At 38.6% G+C, this 22186-nt stretch overlaps 1 protein-coding gene across 5 annotated transcripts in view; it reads right to left on the bottom strand.

Annotated features, from left to right (window-relative positions):
• The window catches only part of Dync2h1 (dynein cytoplasmic 2 heavy chain 1), a 223121-nt gene that overhangs the window by 18975 nt on the left and 181960 nt on the right, over positions 1-22186 (bottom strand). For all 5 annotated transcript variants that reach the window (NM_023024.2, XM_063266106.1, XM_063266104.1 and 2 more), the window contains 2 exons: positions 11084-11293; positions 4719-4808 (listed from right to left, as the gene is read on the bottom strand). In NM_023024.2, the coding sequence (NP_075413.2) occupies positions 4719-4808; positions 11084-11293 (300 nt within the window). The remainder of the gene's footprint in view (positions 1-4718; positions 4809-11083; positions 11294-22186) is intronic.

Raw genomic sequence — 22186 nt, forward strand, 5'->3', positions numbered from 1 at the left:
CATCCTGATGATTTTTTTCTGTTAAGATTTCTGCAGTTCCTAATGCTAAAAGGTGGCTTCCTCGTACTTTCTGAAGCAATCTATCACTTCAGCTGGTGCACAGAGGTAGAACACAGGAATATCAGCTAGTAACTGCTCAAAGAAGGCATTTCCTCAGTAATTCGTCTTACATGCTTTATAAACAGTCTAAGAAAATCATTTGTGCTACATTAACAGAAAGCAATGCGCTTAGTGTTCTATAACAGCCCATTTCATACCTCTGCAGCTCAGCCAGGATGAAAGAATTATTATTATTATTATTATTATTATTATTATTATTATTATTATTATAACTAGACTCCAGTCTCCGCATCTGCATACTAGTCTCGTGTACTGGACTAGTAAAAAGTCTTATGATACAGATGTGTCTAAAGCCCTGTAGTAGACATGTGTTGACTTTTTAATAAGACTTAAGATGAGGCTCTTATAAACAACTGTGAATCTCCCTCTCTGCTATCATGTTTTACAATAATGCTATATGCAATCTCATCTGCTTGCCTTTCGTGATTAGCAGAAAACAGGAGGTATAGTTCAGTGGTAGAACATTCGACTGTATTATTAACTCAACAGCCAAGAAGTTATTCTTTTAATGAATCATTTAATAAAAATATTTACAATTATACTATATTAATACTATAAAATTAATTTTAAATTCTAATACCCTAAGGGTTGTTATCAGATGTGGGTTTATATATGCTCAAACTAATTAAAGAATAAATAATAGCTGATAATCAGATTTTTACTTCATTAAGTTTAGATTAAGATAATTAGTCAAGGAGGAAACATTTCTTTGGTAGAAATGTTGTTAGTCCATGGAAAAAATAAAGACTTGCTAGTCTACTTAGCATAAAGCTAGATTAATATATGGGTGCTGGTAGATAAGGCTTATGGAACAAAGCTTCTTCTAAAGGTTATAATAACTGATTAGCAAATCTTATAGTGATAGAAGAATTGCCTTTTTCCCACATTTAAATTATACTTACATCAATTTATGACCATGGAAATAAAGAATTAGGTGCCAGTATTTTTAAAGAAATGTATACAGACACCCTGGGGTCACAACAAAACTTCAGTCAACAGAATCACAAAAACTTCTTAGTCAAAGACTCTCCTTCATACATTCCACTGACTATGGCCACTGCCAGATGGGTTTCCAAAAAGACCTAATACCTGCAGTCTTATCTACGATCATGAATCTTCACATCTCTAGTTACTTAAATAATGTGTAAGAAATATAGTTAACAGCTAACAGGTGAGTTAACAGCTAACAGGTTGGCCTGACAAATGGGCCAGGCAATTTCTTAAACATCACACATGCACATAATCTCAGAACAGCAATCAGGACAACTCCTGGGTTAGGCCACAACAAATCCTGGAGACAGTCAAATATAATTTCTTACTATACCATATATGAAGCGACTTTCCAAAGTGATATGAAAAGATTTCAAAATACTACAATGTAGGAACATGGTCCAAGAACTGAGTCATGAATTGGGAATTCTGAGTACTTGTGAGAAAATTCCAAGAAAACAAAACAAGAGCCTTGTGACCTCAGTTTCTTCAAAAACACAAGATTGTTCTTAGAATGGGATTTTGTGCCCCTCCCAGGTGTAGTGGGTAAGAGTGAGTTTACTTCAGATTATTCAACACAACTGCATATTGATTTGTTTACATGTCTCCATGGAAAAACATGTTTTTCCACCGTAGCTTGCCCTTGTGATCGTACACTTTGCCCATGTGACTCTTCATAACCCTCGGAGTAAACTGATCTCTGAATAAAGTTGACTATCGCATAATCACTTTATTCTGTTCATTTTAAGGTTCTCCCAGGTCTAACCATCAACTAGAGCAGTAAATACTGCCCTAACGATGCCTAAACGATGGTTTATGAATTCAAATTATACTCATTCTATTAAAAGCATTTACTCTATGACAGATGCTTATAAGATAGGGGAGTTGGATACCAAATAACTGACACAAAGGTAAAAAGCAGAAAATGACATGTACTGTCTTACCAAAATTCTATTTTTATGAATTATCTATATAGAATTGGACTGTTTCCCCATGAATATGAATAGTTCAGGTGTAATACAACCAAATATCATTTTTATATAGGTTAGACACACCCTATTTTGTCAAATTCTGCAGAAATTCTATGCACCTTTTTGACATATTAAAATGAGACTTCAACGGAACAGAAGTCAGATTACACGATCATTAACAAAATTAAAGGCACATGGCCAAGGCCCACAGGGACTTTCTAGCCACCGAATATGGTTTGGCAATCCTGGTCAGTACCCAACTGCTCCTCTCAGCCTCTGCTACACTCTGCTTGTCAGGGACAGCCACCTCAGCACACTCCTGCTCCCTCCCTTTGGGATTCTCCAGATCCCAGCCAGCTCCCCATCACCAACTCTCCAGACATGACATGTGCCAGGGACCTAGTGCTACACACAGAAGAGTGAAATTGCTCTGCTCCAAGTGGAACAAGGACCTCAGCAGAAAACCAGAATCCCTAAATCTGATAGATAGGAAAGCACAGGAAAGGATTTTCTGAACAGGACCACAAAGAATAGTCATTGAGACCAAAAATAAGTGAAACATTGTGAAGCAAAATGTTCCATAAAGCAAGTGGCACCATCTGAGACTATGGTTAGGTCTTTGCTCAAACTGTATTCAGTCTAAAGCATTTGTAAAATGACACATTTTCATAAGAAGTTATAAGCTTCCACTGTCAGTGATTCCTACAGATAAACCCTGATCCTGCCTGCCTACTCAGGTCTATGTTCCTTTATTCAACCATGGGCTGTATTGTTTTCTTACCACCACGAGCTACTCTGGATATGAAACACAGAAGACAACCACAAAATTAACTGAAATCCTAGACAGTAAAGATCACTTCAGGGATGAGTGAAACTTTGTATATTTACAAGTGAAGAAAATACTAGGCTAGTTAAAAAAAGCATTAAAACCAAAACAAAACACAAAGCAAAACAAAACAAAAACCCAAGTAGTAGTAGTGAGAAGTGTTTGTTGGTTGGAAAGAAAGCATGATTAAGTTCACAAGGTTTTATCTTGAGTCAGCGATTCTACCACAGTTTTAAAGACAGTCATACCGAGGCAAAGTATTCAGTTTGATGGCTAGTATTCAACACCCTATGGCTGAAAAGTCATGCTATGGATAAGTAATCATGCTCAAATTTACAGTTGTTTATGTAAAATTATTTTCAAAAATTAATTTCAGTATCCACAAAAATATCACAACAGCAGAGGACAATTAAGGTTATTTGAACACTTTTTGAAGCAAAAAAGCTCTGTCCTTATAAGAAGTAAGTAAAGCCAGCAACACTAACTACACAGTCTGAGTGGCTATCCCAGTCGGCAACTAGCACATACAGACCTGTGAGCATTCCTACACGTTTAAAGACCACTGTAGACTCCTCCTTCTCTCCTTCTCTCCTTTCTCCCTTCTTTCCTCTCTCTCCCTCCCCTCTTCCCATTCCCAAACCACTTATCCACAGATCATGTCCAGCAACCTGCAGAGCAGATGGAGAGAGTCAGTCAGTGTCTCTGTATGGTTCTCTCTATCAATCAAATGTCATTTTCATTCCAGCATGTTTTCTTGAATAATTCCACAATAAAGGATTGGTTACAACACACACACACACACACACACACACACACACACACACACACACACACACACACACATTCAGATGGTTCCCAATCCTGAAGAGAAATCCCCTTTGTAGGAAGATGCACAGCATCCCACACAGCTGGATGGGAATGGGCCACATGGGTACTGGGTGAGTCAACAGCCACAGGCCAGCATCTCCTAGATTAGCATGAAAACTGGCCAGAATCGTCTCAGACAAACCTATCTGTAGGTGAGAGGAAAGGACAGGCATTTTCAAGTACCTATGACTCATGGCCTGGGTTTCTCTGTGCAGTGGCTGTGACTGCTGTCAGGGACAATGTGCATGTGTTGTGGAAGTGACAAGAGTTAGATAAATGAGTCATTATGGAGATGACCAAAGCTGCATCAAGAATGCTATATTAAAATGCAGACTGAGTTATTGTACAGCAGACATTAATATAGCAGATGTCTGCTGCAAGGAGAGGCTGAAGCAGGAGGATTTGTGGCAAATGTGGGCCACCACAAGACTATGTAACAAAAACCAATAAAGACAGGCATTTGTGAAGCAGATTCAAGCTGCAGAGAAAGTAGCAAGAATGCAAAAGCATGCACAGGGTCCCGCATGTACCACTAACTTGTCCCACCCAAGCAATTAAACAGGACATTGTTGTTCACTGTTACCCCTTAACTTGGTTTATTTTTCTAGGGTACCTACCTGGTTGGCTGTGGGTAAAAGCCATCAATTGGAAATTAAGTATTTTCCCCACAGGAGGAACACTCCTTACAGCAATCAGATCTCAGTCCTGCCTTAGACTATCTGTGCAATCCAGATGGACGACTGTAGAGTTTTCTCCACATTAGCAATGGTTTTTAAAATAAAACAACAAAAACCATGGACAGCAGACATCTTGAAGAGTGTGATATGAACATTTGAAATGACACAAAGATGAAAATTACCATGATTCCCACTACTAAGGATATAGACAAATCTATGTACCATAGTCAGAGCCACACACTTAGCTGCAGAACAGTCCTTTCTCACCTGAATTGCAAGTGTTCGTGCTACGAGACCGCGCAGGTACTGGAGGGGATCCTCGGGGCCTTCCCACTTGCTCTGCCATGTGAGAGGACACTGCAGTGTAAAAGAGAACAGTCAACTTACATACAGACTGTCAGCATCAGTGTGGAGGGAAGACCGTTTGAGTTAAAATAGGGTCATTTCATGGAAAATGTCTTAAGGCATACTTGTTCTCTGTGAAACTGGCCAGCCATGTTTTCTTGGCATGAGATTTGGGTACAGTATGAAATCAAAGTAAAAATTTAAATTCATTTAAAAATTGTTAAAGATAAAAGATAAAAAGGGGTTTGGTCCCTACAGAATTTTTTAAAGCTAGATAGCACACAGATTTTGCCCATAAAGGTACTCCAGGTAGACTGTGCAAGAACAGGTTAACTGAATTGTGTATCCGAATCTTTCTACTAGACGGCCCACTGTGAGTTTGCACTAACACACACGTCTGGTCTTTACAAGTACTCAGCAAGTACATGTAAGTATACTACAACACTTGTGTGAGGGTTTTCTGAATTTTCAATATATTTAATAAATATACAACAAACTTTGTATGATTTTAAGTGTAGTAACAGCATATGATCCTCAGTCATGTAAGTGAGAGAATACTGCATGGTAGTTTGTATCAATCATCAATTGCATCTACAGAAAACTAGAGACGTGGAATATCCAAATGCAAGAGTAGAAAGGGAACTTAGAAGACATAAAATACTTTGGAGGAATCTAAGCATTCTTAGAACTAAGAGCTGGGAGAAGGATGAAAACAGGTCAGGTTTAAACATGTTTAAATTTCAGCCTGAAGATGTATATGAAGGCATGAGAAAAACCAACCAAGTCCAAAACAAGGAAAGACGAAATAAAACAAATCACAGTTGAAACACATGACACAGGACAGAAGTTATTAATGGTCAACATCAAACAGCTTACACTTTGAAAAGCAAATGACAAAGGTTTCAATAGCTTAACTAACGAACAAAAGACTAAAAGTCAGCGGTGATAAAGGAGACTACTGATATCACAAGAATGTGACTATATTCGAGAGTGTTAATATTCATGAGAATGTGCAAACAAACAAACAATCCATCCTATAAAGAAGTTTCCATTCTTGAGCCTCTTAAACCTGGAGCTTGTGAGATGTTTCAGTGGGTGTTAAACCTGAGGTCCTGAGTCCCATATACTGGAAGTAAAAATAAACCTACTTCTGAAGGTGACCTTTGACCTCCATCCACACACACACACACGCACACACACACGCACAAATCTAATGAGACCTTTTGAAACTCATTGACAGAAAACATCAACAAACCAGAAATAACTAACCAGACTGAATGAGCAGCAGTAGCAATGATGATGATGTTGATGGCGATGATTATGGTGATGACAGTGATGCTGATGTTGGTGGTGATAATAATCAAATACTTCCCAGTAAACAAAGGCCAGCTGAACTGCTTAGCTATGTGAAACCCCTTTACTCTCCCCTCAGTCCCCAGAATGTGACCTCCACTGCCCTTCAGTCTCCACAATGTAACCTCCATTGCCCCTCAGTCCCCACAATGTGACCTCTACTGTCCCCTCAGTCCCCACAATGTAACCTCCACTGCCCCTCAGTCCCCAGAATGTAACTCCATGGTCTCCTCTCCTCTCCTTACTCTACCTAGCACTGTTGTGCTCTATTCCTGGGTATAGATTATAAAGACAGACAAGAGCTTGAAGGTTTCTAGGCACAGTGTATAAGGAGATGTACAGGAACTCCACGGATCTGACCATTAGACACTGTAAACCTGTGTTTAGTTATTACACTGCACCTGCAGACCATGCACTGGGAGAGTGAGGCAAGTGAGTGAGACAGGGAGTGAGCTTCCTTCTGTGAATTCCCATGCTGCACCACTGTGGTGCACAACCCTTTGTCAGCTCTGCCCACTATCCTCCTGCTGTAGGATGACCCAGAGTCACTGGCCCTTGTGCATTGCATGTCCATGGAGCTACATTATGGGGACTGAGGGACAGTGATTGTAAAGGCACTTAGTGTCACCAACCAGCATGTTAGGATAATCTGAAAAACTGTTTCTATAAAGAACTCAATTAAAATGATTTTAAAAGAGCAATGTAATCTACTAATTTCTAATAAAACGATACACTCATGACTATTTAGCATGAATGATGAAGAAATTTGTTGGTTTCATGTTGACTTAATTATATCTTTAAAGTTGATTTAGAATCTGTTCTAACATGTAACAGGGAATAGTAGTAATAATGATTTATTCATTAATGTGTCTTCTTATAAAATAAAAGCAACAAAGCTTTAGGTGTCACCAGTAACTGTCAAATAAACTTGTAAGTCCTAATCCTGGGCAGGACAGTTCCTGCTGAAATTATCCCAGGTACTGGTGAAAAGATCAAGTGCTATTCTCAAGTATACTAAGTAATATCACAGAGCACAGAAATTGCAACATTTAAATGTAATAAAATTAACTTTTATTTTGAAATACATGGGATAGTATATATATATTTTAATTTTTTTAAAACTTAACATTTTTGTCTTGGTCAAAACTGGCCTATTCTCACTTGAATTTCAAATACCACAGAGCTATGTCCAATCACACAATTTAATTGTGCTTTGTAAAACATAGTTTTGAAAGGTTTTTTATCAAGTCCATTCTCATGTAAATAATGAAACATAAGTGTAGTGATATATGCCCGCCCCAAGACTACAGTTGAGTGTGTGTGTGTGTGTGTGTGTGTGTGTGTGTGTGTGTGTGAGTGTGTGTGTGTGTCTGTGTGTCTCTGACAGGGGCTGGGTGTCTGTCTGTTGTTCTGTACACTGCACACGGAGCTCATCACCCAGCTGAAATGGCTGCTGGTGTGCTGCAGTGGTGCTCTGGTCTCCACCTGCTCTTAGTACAGGAGTTACAGGTGTGTGCTGTTGCCTCTGGCTTTTCACATGGACTTGGGTTCTCATGCTGAACTTAGGTTCTCATGTTTCTATGCTAACCACTTTAGCAAAAGAGCTATCAAAGTCTAATACAGGATATTCAATTATACATGATATCTGCATCCCATATTGTAATGAAGAATTTAGCCATCTGGTTCATTTGCTATGACTATTGCTATGTCAAATGAACAAACACTGAACATTCATTAACAGCTGAGGGAAAAATGCAATGATGTTATCAAGAATTAAAAATTTGTGAGCCATTTATAAAACATAAGTCCTAATCAAGAAAAAGGTTTCATATAATTAAACCCTTAGAAGCTTCATCTTCAAAAGTTATCTAAAAGAAGAATGTGAGATTGTCATCATAGAAAACGATTTAGAGTTACTCATTCATTTTTTCAGTTGATTATGCCATGTGTCTCCAAAATGGTTAGTAGAGGCAAAGGAAGCAGTCCACGTGTGCATGTGTGAGTGTGCTGTAGCCTGAGTAGGATGTGTGTGCATACACATACACGCATGTGCAAATATAAGCATTCAGAACTTTCCTGAAGCTCCAAGAATCTGAAAGAGGACATCAGAGGAGTAGCTGCAGGGAGAGAGGTGATGTGCAAACACCCTGTGACAGGAATCACGTGACCGCTAGGCAGTCTGAACTTGGGATTGGGAAAGAGCCAGAGAAGTCTAACATGGTACTCAGCAAAAACATCTGGAAAGGAGTGTATATGTCCCTCAAAACACTTTGAATAAAAGAAAAGCAAATGTCCCAGCTCCCTGCATATGTATATTGTCTGCGTCACTTTACAAAAGCAATACCAGAATAAATTCTGAATGCTGTACAGTACGCTCCAAGCGTAGAACGTCCATAGCATAGGGTCCCAAGCACTTGATGGCTCTCACTGCTGCTTTGACAGAGAATCATAAAAACAGGGATCTTACAGTTAGTCCACTTAACTGGGGAGAAAAGAAAGAAGACAGAAATAGAAAGAATTGTTCTAAGTATCTAAGGTCTCCCTGTATCAACTGGCTAAACAAGTGACCACTCTGAGAATCAGTGTGGGCTCAGGAAACTGAGAGTGACTTAGATTTGTGGATTTGTCCTTTGGTGGGAAGAGAAGAACTGAATCTATGGGAAGCAAATGGTATTTCCAGATGGGTCTGCAGACCCACCTCTGAGAAGAATGAGAGAAACGATGCCTAAGAGGCTGAGCTAGCCAGAGCAGAGTGGCCAAGGCATAAACTTAAGGCCTTGGGCTTTCTGCTCTCTCAGAGACCCAGAGAAACTTGGGAGAAAGGTCACATGCTCGGTGTTTCTTGGGCCATGAGCTCTGTCAAGTGCTCTCAAGAGAAGCACCAGCCCTTAGGTATCTTCAGGCTCAGCTGGTCTGAAATGTTCCTGCCTTACTCCCTTTCCTTACTGCCAAGCCTGGCTACAGTAAACACTGCAGGGCTCAACAGGCATTTCAATGGCAAAGGCAGGGCAGGGCTGAGCCTGCTAATACCCTCTGCTCTAACAAGACTGGGTCTCCAGGAGGAATGTACACCTCCTCTCTCATGCAGACGCAGTACACATCAGCGGGACATGTCTGTCCCTTGGCTTAAGTGACACTCGATCTTTGCTGGTTCTGTGCATCTCCTTCTGACTGGGCTGTGTCTCCTGCATTTAGTTTATTCGGTGATCTTCCATTATTATCTTGTAAGCCTTCATCCCACACAGTTTGTGTTTTCATGCTTAGTTTTCTTCCTTTGAGAATTCCCTTTCCTTCAATTACTTATCAAGCCATTTACCTGTAATGCTAACTCCTAGCTCATTCTATAAGCGTCTTGCTCTTTTCTATCCTTATTAATGTTAGCGTTGATACCTACAGATTGTTTTTAACATGCTTGAACATATGATCTGGTTTTGAATTCTGACTATTTCTGTGGTGTGCTTCTCTCTTCCAAGACTCAGAGTAGGCTGACTACTGACTAGATCTTCACATAAGACAGGAAGACAAATCAAACACAATAGAGGCAAATTGTACCACAGAAACAATATACATACACACACATATATACATACACATGCATATATATATACACATAGATGTATACATATACATGTATATACATAAACACACTATATATATACACACACACAATATATATATATATATATATATATATGTAAGTCACAATGGTGCCCTCAAAACCTCATACAATTCCTCACTAACTGGACCAAATAAAACCTGAAAGAATTCAAATAACACTAGACTAAGAATGTAAAGGTTTAATTTTAAAAATACTTGGTGACCTCAAAGAGGATTTTCAAAGGATTCAAAGGACAGAAGTCCACTTGATATCTGGATGGGAAAGCAAGGTATTTAGATGAGATGTTCAGAAAAGCAAACGAATAAACAAAAAGATTGAGATTCTGAAGGATGAAAAGAATAGCAACCTCAAAAGTGAAAAGCTCAACAAAGAAAAAAAAAAAAACCTGGCAAGACTCAGAGTCAAGATCTAGCCAACTTCCAGGGAAGAATGTCAGGAACTAAAGACAAAATTGAGACACATATATTAGACAGAAATAATAAAGATCAATTGTTTCAACAAGAAGACCACACAAGAATGCAAATTTAAGAGATACAAATCAACAGAAAACCTATCCAATGATAACAAAGGAGGAAAACCCCCAAGTCTTGGGGAAGGCCTGGACATCCACATATGGAAAAGCAATTAGGATCCTAAATAAACATGACAACTACTGAGGATATTACCCCCCCTCCTTGTTTCTGTATAACTGATGTGAACTACATGGGTTTTATTATTTTCTAAAGTGGTCTAGTTACTTAGTGAGACAAGTGCTGACCGCTCTTTTTCAGATGGCTATATCCTGGTGTTTCACTAGAGTCATCTTTCTCTTGGCTTCGCCACTCATACTGAGCTCCTCACAAGCATTTGGCTGAAGCCCTTGTTGACATGAGAGCGCCACCTGCCTGCCTGCAGAAGGGTTTGGGTATAGGGACACTCACAACCCAACTGGCTTGAAGCTAAGGAGATGCCCAGACTTTTGTTTAAGTTGCTAGGAAACAACTTTGAGCTTAGAGGGTCAAAAATTTGGTCTGGTAGATTACTGACAAATTATAGAAAACTTGTCCCAAAGTGAAATAAACATGGATTTTATTACATATGTTCTGAAGAGATGGCCGTAGAGGAGAATGTAGGCAGAGATCCTAGAGAATTATAAACTTGCATCCACCTGACTTAATGCTGTCACTGGACTCACTGTCAGTTTTTCAACGAATGCATTATACATAGCTTTCACAGCTCATCTTTTGTTTTCTGTTACTATTAACTACAGGGTCCCTGGTAAACACATTTCACAAAAAGAGATCATGGGAAATCAGAGTTCTATGATTTGGCTTACCTTCTGGTTTAATAAAGCACTTGCCAGCTTTTGTACTTCTGAACTCAGCAAAGTAGTTCCCCTGATGACTTTGCTGAGGGCAGCAAGCGACTGATGAACACTTTGAACCAAGCGGATGGCATTGAACTGCTCAAGAATGATGAATGATAATATCGGAGATCCTTGTCGATCATTAGGAGGTGATACTTTTTGATGAATTAGGTTTGAATTCTAGAAGAACAAGGTCATGTCACAGTTAATAAGGAGTAACATCAATGACAATCCAAAATATATAAGAGGTCAAAAATCACCTATAAGTTCATGATTCTGAATACTGGATTTTATGAATGAAGAACAGAATCTACAAATAGAGGTTTCTGGACTTTACCAATTATCAGTGGTATATGAGGTAGAAACAGAATAGCAAAACAGAATTCACCAAGGACCAATAGTCAGTGTATGAAGAAGGCATAGAGAAGGGGAACCCTCTAAGTCAAAGCAACTTACCTCACAGAACAGTTGGCTACCCTGGTGTTCCAATTTACTATTCCAAGACTTGGGGACAAATATGGCTTGCAAAGCTGACCCTTTTACACTTGGCAACAACTATTCCTTTCACATCAATTTATTGGTTTTACCAAATTACTGAAAATATAATTATTCAAAAAAACAAAAGCAGTCATAATTTTGTTTTTTTCCCTAGCTAAAACCGAGCTCTATAACTTGAGTAGTGAGTGCCAAGACAAGTCTGTGGTAAGTAATAATTGAAGTTGGAAGTGCTGAAGAATGGAAACAGAAGGCAAGTATATGTGCCCAAGTGAGAGTTTCCTGAGAAGTGACACACAGTAGTGAGCCTGGAGCTAATACACATCATTTTTGTTAGTTGACTACTCTTTCTCACCTTTTAAAAATGTATTCAAGCTATGCACAAATGTATCAGCATAGAAGAATCAAGGAATACACATAAAAGTGAAAGTTCCCTTTACAGTGGTATTTTTCTTTATGCAGATGCATAGCATCAGGCTCCAGTGAAAAGTTTACTTGGCACCCTGGGCATCAGCTAAAATATCCATTAGCCCTTAGACAACAGCTCTTCCTGAAGGGGAAGGGTTTGATTAACTTAATAGCCTTTCTCCAAGTTTCTATGTCCTCATTCCCTCCTTAGCTAACTCAGGGTGGTATTTCCTATACTGTCTGAACTCCTCCTGTACTTTTCGGCTGGTCCATCTCTCCACCACTCACAAAAACAATTACTTATACTTGGTGTCTTAGTTATGTATGTTTTTATTGCTGTGATAAGATACCACTAGCAAGGCAACTTACAGAACAAAGGTGTTATTTGGGTATTATAATTTCAGAGGGTTAAAGTCTATGACCATCATGGTGGGGAAGATGGTGGCAGGCAGGCATGGTGACGGAGCAGTATCTGAAAGATTGTATCTTGAAACACAATGAGGTAAAAAAAGAGAAAAAACTTGCTGGGAATGACACAAGTCTTTTCGAAATCTCAAATCCTGTCTCCACTGACACACATCCTCCAGCAAAGACGCAAGTCTGAATCCTTCCCAGGTCTACCAAAATGGTAACCACATATTCAAACATTTTAACCACCCAGTCAAAACACCTGCTATGTTTCTTGATTTGCTAAAGGGAATCTTACAAACAGAAAGCAAGTCACTTGAATAACTTAAGTTTCCTGAGATGGGGGAGTGGATAGAACTTGGCTGGGAAGAGACAAAAAGCCTTAGATACAAGCATCACCAACAGAATACAAGAGATAGAAGAGAGACTCTCAGGAGCAGAAGGTTCCATAGAAATCATCGACTCAACTGTCAAAGATAATGTAAAGTGGAAAAAGCTACTGGTCCAAAACATACAGAAAATCCAGGACTCAATGAGAAGACCATACCTAAGGATAATAGGTATAGAAGAGAGTGAAGACTCCCAGCTAAAAGGACCAGGAAATATCTTCAATAAAATCATAGAAAAAAACTTCCCTAACCTAAAGAAAGAATTACCCATAAGCATACAAGAAGCGTACAGAACTCCAAATAGATTGGACCAGAAAAGAAACTCGTCCCTTCACATAATAGTCAAAACACCAAATGCACAAAATAAAGAAAGAATATTAAAAGCAGTAAGGGAAAAAGGTCAAGTAACATATAAAGGCAGACCTATCAGAATCACACCAGACTTTTTGCCAGAGACTATGAAAGCTAGAAGATCCTGGACAGATGTCACACAGACCCTAAGAAAACACAAATGCCAGCCCAGGTTACTGTATCCTGCAAAACTCTCAATTAACATAGATGGAGAAACCAAGATATTCCATGACAAAACCAAATTTACACAATATCTTTCTACAAATCCAGCACTACAAAGGATAATAAATGGTAAAGCCCAACATAAGGAGGCAAGCTACACCCTATAAAAAGCAAGAAAGTAATCGTCTTGGCAACAAATCAAAGAGAAGAAAAGCACACAAACATAACCTCACATCCAAATATGAATATAACAGGAAGCAATAATCACTATTCCTTAATATCTCTCAACATCAATGGTCTCAACCCCCCAATAAAAAGACAGAGATTAACAAACTACGCAATGAGGACCCTGCATTCTGCTGCCTACAGGAAACATACCTCAGAGACAAAGACAGACACTACCTCAGAGTGAAAGGCTGGAAAACAACTTTCCAAGCAAATGGTCAGAAGAAGCAAGCTGGAGTAGCCATTCTAATATCAAATAAAATCCATTTTCAACTAAAAGTCATCAAAAAAGATAAGGAAGGACACTTGATATTCATCAAAGGAAAAATCCACCAAGATGAACTCTCAATCCTAAATATCTATTCCCCAAATACAGGGGCACCTACATACGTAAAAGAAACCTTAAAACACACATTGCACCTCACACAATAATAGTTGGAGATTTCAACACCCCACTCTCATCAATGGACAGATCATGGAAATAGAAATTAAGCAGAGACATAGACAGACTAAGAGAAGTCATGAACCAAATGGACTTAACAGATATTTATAGAACATTCTATCCTAAAGCAAAAGGATATACATTCTTCTCAGGTCCTCATGGTACTTTCTCCAAAACGGACCATATAATTGGTCAAAAAACAGGCCTCAACAGGTACAGAAAGAGAGAAATAATCTCATGCGTGCTATCAGACCACCACGGCCTAAAACTGCTCTTCAATAACGATAAGGGAAGAACGCCCACATATATGGGGAAGTTGAACAATGTTCTACTCAAGGATAACCTGGTCAAGGAAGAAATAAAGAAAGAAATTAAAGACTTCTTAGAATTTAATGAAAGTGAAAGTACAATATACCCAAACTTATGGGACACAATGAAAGAAAGCTGTGCTAAGAGGAAAACTTGTAGCTCTGAGTGCCTGCAGAAAGAAAACAGGAGAGAGCATATGTCACCAGCTTGACAGCACACCTAAAAGCTCTAGAACAAAAAGAAGCAAATACACCCAGGAGGAGTAGAAGGCAGGAAATAATCAAACTCAGAGCTGAAATCAACCAAGTAGAAACAAAAAGGACCATAGAAAGAATCAACAGAACCAAAAGTTGGTTCTTTGAGAAAATCAACAAGATAGATAAACCCTTAGCCAGACTAATGAGAGGACACAGAGAGTGTGTCCAAATTAACAAAATCAGAAATGAAAAGGGAGACATAACTACAGAATCAGAGGAAATTCAAAAAATCATCAGATCTTACTACAAAAGCCTATATTCAACAAAACTTAAAAATCTGCAGAAAATGGACAATTTCCTAGACAGATACCACGTACCGAAGTTAAATCACCAACAGATAAACCAGGTAAACAACCCCATAACTCCTAAGGAAATAGAAGCAGTCATTGAAGGTCTCCCAACCAAAAAGAGCCCAGGTCCAGATGGGTTTAGTGCAGAATTCTATCAGACCTTCATAGAAGACCTCATACCAATACTATCCAAACTATTACACAAAATTGAAACAGATGGAGCACTACCGAATTCCTTCTCTGAAGCCACAATTACTCTTATACCTAAACCACACAAAGACCCAACAAAGAAAGAGACCTACAGACCAATTTCCCTTATGAATATCAATGCAAAAATACTCAATAAAATTCTGGCAAACCGAATCCAAGAGCACATCAAAACAATCATCCACCATGATCAAGTAGGCTTCATCCCAGGGATGCAGGGATGGTTTAATATACAGAAAACCATCAACGTGATCCATTATATAAACAAACTGAAAGAACAAAACCACATGATCATTTCATTAGACGCTGAGAAAGCATTTGACAAAATTCAACACCCCTTCATGATAAAAGTCCTGGAAAGAATAGGAATTCAAGGCCCATACCTAAACATAGTAAAAGCCATATACAGCAAACCAGTCACTAACATTAAACTAAATGGAGAGAAACTTGAAGCAATCCCACTAAAATCAGGGACTAGACAAGGCTCCCCACTCTCTCTCTACTTATTCAATATAGTTCTTGAAGTTCTATCCAGAGCAATCAGACAACGAAAGGAGATCAACGGGATACAGATTGGAAAAGAAGAAGTCAAAATATCACTATTTGCAGATGACATGATAGTATATTTAAGTGATCCCAAAAGTTCCACCAGAGAACTACTAAAGCTGATAAACAACTTCAGCAAAGTGGCTGGGTATAAAATTAACTCAAATAAATCAGTAGCCTTCCTCTACACAAAAGAGAAAGAAGCCAAGAAAGAAATTACGGAAACAACACCCTTCATAATAGACCCAAATAATATAAAGTACCTCGGTGTGACTTTAACCAAGCAAGTGAACGATCTGTACAATAAGAACTTCAAGCTTCTGAGGAAAGAAATTGAAGAATACCTCAGAAGATGGAAAGATCTCCCATTCTCATGGATTGGAGGATTAATATAGAAAAAATGGCCATTTTACTCAAAGCTATCTACAGATTCAATGCAATCCCCATCAAAATACCAATCCAATTCTTCAAAGAGTTAGACAGAACAATTTGCACATTCATCTGGAATAACAAAAAACCCAGGATAGCTAAAACTATCCTCAACAATAAAAGGACTTCAGGGGGAATCACTATCCCTGAACTCAAGCAGTATTACAGAGCAATAGTGATAAAAACTGCATGGTATTGGTCAGAGACAGACAGATAGACCAATGGAACAGAATTGAAGACCCAGAAATGAACCTACACACCTATGGGCACTTGATTTTTGACAAAGGAGCCAAAACCATCCAATGGAAAAAAGATAGCATTTTCAGCAAATGGTTCTGGTTCAACTGGAGGTCAACATGTAGAAGAATGCAGATCGATCCATGCTTATCACCCTGTACAAAGCTTAAGTCCAAGTGGATCAAGGACCTCCACATCAAACCAGATATACTCAAACTAATAGAAGAAAACTAGGGCAGCATGTCAAACACATGGGCACTGCAACAAATTTCCCGAACAAAACACCAATGGCTTATGCGCTAAGATCAAGAATCGACAAATGGGATCTCATAAAACTGCAAAGCTTCTGTAAAGCAAAGGACACTGTGGTTAGGACAAAACGGCAACCAACAGATTGGGAAAAGATCTTTACCAATCCTACAACAGATAGAGGCCTTATATCCAAAATATACAAAGAACTCAAGAAGTTAGACCTCAGGGAGACAAATAACCCTATTAAAAAATGGGGTTCAGAGCTAAACAAAGAATTCACAGCTGAGGAATGCCGAATGGCTGAGAAACACCTAAAGAAATGTTCAACATCTTTAGTCATAAGGGAAATGCAAATCAAAACAACCCTGAGATTTCACCTCACACCAGTGAGAATGGCTAAGATCAAAAACTCAGGTGACAGCAGATGCTGGCGAGGATGCAGAGAAAGAGGAACACTCCTCCATTGTTGGTGGGATTGCAGACTGTTACAACCATTCTGGAAATCAGTCTGGAGGTTCCTCAGAAAATTGGACATTGAACTACCTGAGGACCCAGCTATACCTCTCTTGGGCATATACCCAAAAGATGCCCCAACATATAAAAAAGACACGTGCTCCACTATGCTCATAGCAGCCTTATTTATAATAGCCAGAAGCTGGAAAGAACCCAGATGCCCTTCAACAGAGGAATGGATACAGAAAATGTGGTATATCTACACAATGGAAAATTATTCAGCTATCAAAAACAATGCCTTTATGAAACTCATAGGCAAATGGTTGGAACTGGAAAATATCATCTTGAGTGAGTAAGCCAATCACAGAAAAACACACATGGTATGCACTCATTGATAAGTGGCTATTAGCCCAAATGCTCGAATTACCCTAGATGCATAGAACACATGAAACTCAAAAGGATGACCAAAATGTGAATGACTCACTACTTTTTTAAAAAGGAAACAATGCTCTTGGGAGGGAAGAGGGAGCCAAAGTTTAGAACAGAGACAGAAGGAACACCCATTTAGAGCCTGCCCTACATGTGGCCCATACATATACAGCCACCAAACTAGATAAGAAGGATGAAGCAAAGAAGTGCAGGCTGACAGGAACCGGATGTAGATCTCTCCTGAGAGACACAGCCAGAATACAGCAAATACATAGGCGAATGCCATCATTAAACCACTGAACTGAGAACGGGACTCCCGTTGAAGGAATCTTAGAAAGGACTGAAAGAGCTTAAAGGGGCTTGAGACCCCATATGTACAATAATGCCAACCAACCAGAGCTTCCAGGGAGTAAGCCACTACCCAAAGACTATACATGGAATGACCCCGGACTCTGACCTCATAGGTAGCAATGAATAGCCTAGTAAGAGCACCAGTGGAAGGGGAAGCCCTTGGTCCTGCCAAGACTGAACTCCCAGTGAATGTGATTGTTAGGGGGAGGAGGGGTAATGGGAGAAGGGAAACACTCATAGAGTAGGGGAGGTCGAGGGGCTATAGGGATGTTGACCCAGAAACCAGGAAAGGGAATGACCATCGAAATGTAAATAAGAAATATCGAAGTTAATAAAGATGAAAAAAAAAAAAAGGTTGGGGATTTAGCTCAGTGGTAGAGCGCTTGCCTAGCAAGCGCAAGGCCCTGGGTTCAGTCCCCAGGTCCCAAAAAAAAAAAAAAAAAAAAGACATAAAGAACTACTTTAAAGAAATGCAGGAAAACACAAGTAAACAAGTAAAAGCCCTTAGAGAGGAAATACAAAAGTCCCTAAAAGGATTACAGGAAAACACAACCAAATAGGTGAGCAAATTGAAAATGGAAATAGAAACAATAAAGAAAGCACAACGGGAGACAACCCTGGATATAGAAAACCTAAGGAAGTGAAAAGGAGTTGAAGATACAAGCATCACTAACAGAATACAAGAAATAGAAGAGAGAACCTCAGGGGCAGAAGATACCATAGAAAACATTGACACAACTGTCAAAGATAATGTAAAATGCAAAAAACTCCTAGCCCAAAACATACCAGAAATCCAGGACACAATGAGAAGATCAAACCTAAGGATAATAGGTATAGAAGAAAGTGAAGACTCCCACCTTAAAGGGCCAGTAAATATATTCAACAAAATTATAGAAGAAAACTTCCCTAACCTAAAAAAAGAGATGCCCATGAATATACAAAGAGCATACAAAATTCCAAATACATCGGACCAGAAGAGAAATTCCTCCCATCATATAATAGTTAAAACAACAAATATAGAACAAAAAGAAATAATATTAAAAGGAAAACAGGTCAAGTGACATATAAAGGGAGACCTATAAGCATTACACCAGACTTCTCACCAGAGACTATGAAAGCCAGAAGATCCTGGACAGATGTCATACAGATCCTAAGAGAACACAAATGCCAGTCCAGGTTACTGTATCCAGCAAAACTCTCAATTAACATAGATGGAGAAACCAAGATATTCCATGAAAAAACCAAATTTACACAATATCTTTCTACAAATCCAGCCCTACAAAGGATAATAGATGGAAAACTCCAATACAAGAAGAAAAACTACACCGTACAGTAAGCAAGAATATAATTTCCTTGCAATAAAACCAAAAGAGAGACAAACAAACATAATTCCACCTCTAACAACGAAAATAATGGGAAGGGACAATCACTATTACTTAATATCTCTCAACATCGGTGGACTCAATTCCCTAATAAAAAGACATAGACTAACAGAATAAATATGTAAAGAGGACACAGCATTTTGCTGCATGCAGGAAACATACCTCGGAGACAAAGACAGATACTACCTCAGAATAAATGGCTGGAAAACAACTTTCCAAGCAAATAGCCCAAAGAAAAAAGCTGGAGTTGCCATTCTAATATCAAATAAAATTGCCTTTCAACCAAAAGTCACTAAAAAAGATAAGGAAAGACACTTCACATTAATCAAAGGAAAAATTCACAAAGATGAACTCTCAATCCTAAATATCTATGCTCCAAATGCAAGGGCATCTACATTCATACAAGAAACCTTACTAAAGCTCAAAGAATACATTGCACCTCACACAATAATGGTAGGAGATTTTAACACCCCACTCTCATAAATGGACAGTTCATGGTAACAGAAATTAAACTAACAGAAGCTATGAACCAAATGGATTTAACAGATATTTATAGAACATTCCATCTAAATCAAAAGGATATACTTTTTTCTCAGCACTTCATGGAACCTTCTCTAAAACTGAACATATAATCAGTCACAAAACAAGCCTCAAGAGATACAGGAAGATAGAAATAATCCCTTGCATTCTATCAGATCACCACGCACTAAGATTGGTCTTCAATAACAACAATAATGTTAGAAAGCCCACATATTCATGGAAGTTGAACAATGCTCTACTCAATGACAACTTGGTCAAGGAAAAAATAAAGAATAAAATTAAAGACTTCTTACAATTTAATGAAAATGAAGATACAACATTCCCAAATTTATGGGACACAATGAAAGTGGTACTAAGAGGAAAACTCATAGCTTTGAGGGCCTGCAAAAAGAAACAGGAGAGAGCATATGTCACCAGCTTGACAGGACACCTAAAAGCTCTACAATAGAAAGAAATAAATAAACCCAAGAGGAATAGAAGGCAGGAAATAATCAAACTCAGGGTTGAAATCAACCAAGTAGAAACAAAAAGAACTATACAAAGAATCAACAAAACCAGGAGCTGCTTCTTTGAGGAAATCAACAAGATAGATCAACCCTTAGCCAGAGTAACCAGAGGTCACAGAGAGTGTATCCAAATTAACAAAATCATAAATGAAAAGGGAGACATAACAACAGAATCTGAAGAAATTAAAAAAATCATCAGATCCTACCTCAAAAGCCTATATTCAATACAACTTGAAAACCTGGAGGAAATGGACAATTTCCTAGACAGATACCAGGTTCCAAAGGTAAATCAGGAACAAATAAACCATCTAAACAACCCCATAACTCTTAAAAAATAGAAGCAGTAATTAAAGGTCTCTCAACCAAAAAGGGCCCAGGTCCAGATGGGTTCAGTGCAGAATTCTATCAGACCTTCATAGACCTCATACCAATACTATCCAAACTATTCCACAAAATAAAAACAGACGGAGAGCTATGAAATTCCTTCTATGAAGCCACAATTACTCTTATACTGAAGTCACACAAAGACCCAACAAAGAAAGAGAACATCCGACCAATTTCCCTTATGAATATTGCCGCAAAAATACTCAATAAAACTCTTGCAAACTGAATCCAAGAACACATCAAAATGATCATCTGTCATGATCAAGTAGGCTTCATCCCAGGGATGCAGGGATGGTTTAATATACGAAAATCCATCAATGTAATCCACCATATAAACAAACTCAAAGAACCACATGATCATTTCATTAGATGCTGAGAAAGCATTTGACAAAATTCAACACCTCTTCATGATAAGAGTCCTGGAAAGATCAGGAATTCATGGCTCATATCTAAACATAGTAAAAGCAATATACAGCAAACCAGTAACTAACATCTAACTAAATGGAGAGAAAGTTGAAGCAATCCTACTAAAATCAGGGACTAGACAAGGCTGCCCACTCTCTCCCTACTTATTCATTATAGTTCTTGAAGTTCTAGCCAGAGCAATCAGACAGCAAAAGGAGGTCAAAGGGATACAAACTGGAAGGGCTATTTGCAGATGATATAGTGTACTTAAGTGACCCCAAAAGTTCCACCAGAGAACTACTTAACCTGATAAAAAACTTCAGCAAGGTGTTGGGGTATAAAATTAACTCAAACAAATCAGTAGCCTTCTTCTACTTAAAGGACAAGAAGGCTGAGAAAGAAATGAAGGAAATGACACCCTTTAAAATAGTCCCAAATAATATAAAATATCTTGGTGTGACTTTAACCAAGCAAGTGGAAGATCTGTATGAAAAGGACTTCAAATCTCTGAAGAAAGAAATTGAGGAAGATCTCAGAAGATGGAAAGATTTTCCATGCTCATGGATTGGCAGGATTAATATAGTAAAGACAGCCATTTTGCCAAAAGCAATCTACAGATTCGATGCAATCCCCATCAAAATTCCTACTCAATTCTTTATAGAGATAGAAAGAGCCATTTGCGGATTCATTTGGAGTAACAAAAACCCAGGATTATGAAAACTATACTCAACAATAAAAGAACTTCTGGGGTAACCACCATCCCTGACCTCAAGCAGTATTACAGAGTAACAGTCATAAAAACTGTATGGTATTGGTACAGAGACAGGCAGATAGATCAGTGGAACAGAATTGAAGATCCAGAAATGAACCCACACATCTATGGTCACTTGATCTTTGACAAAGGAGCTAAAACCATCCAATGGAAGAAAGACAGCATTTTCAACAAATGGTGCTAGTTCAACTAGAGATCAGCATGTAGAAGAATCACCCTGTACAAAGTGTAGGTTCAAGTGGATCAAGGACCTCCACATCAAACCAGATACACTCAAACTGATACAAGAAAAAGTGGGGAAGAGTCTCGAACACATGGGCACTGGGGAAAATTTCCAAAACACCAATGGCTCATGCTCTAAGATCAAGAATCGACAAATGGGATCTCATAAAACTATAAAGCTTCTGTAAGGCAAAAGACACTGTCATTAGGACAAAACAGTAA

The sequence above is a fragment of the Rattus norvegicus genome, chromosome 8 (genome assembly GCF_036323735.1).
Source record: "Rattus norvegicus strain BN/NHsdMcwi chromosome 8, GRCr8, whole genome shotgun sequence".
NCBI classification, from domain to species: domain Eukaryota; kingdom Metazoa; phylum Chordata; class Mammalia; order Rodentia; family Muridae; genus Rattus; species Rattus norvegicus.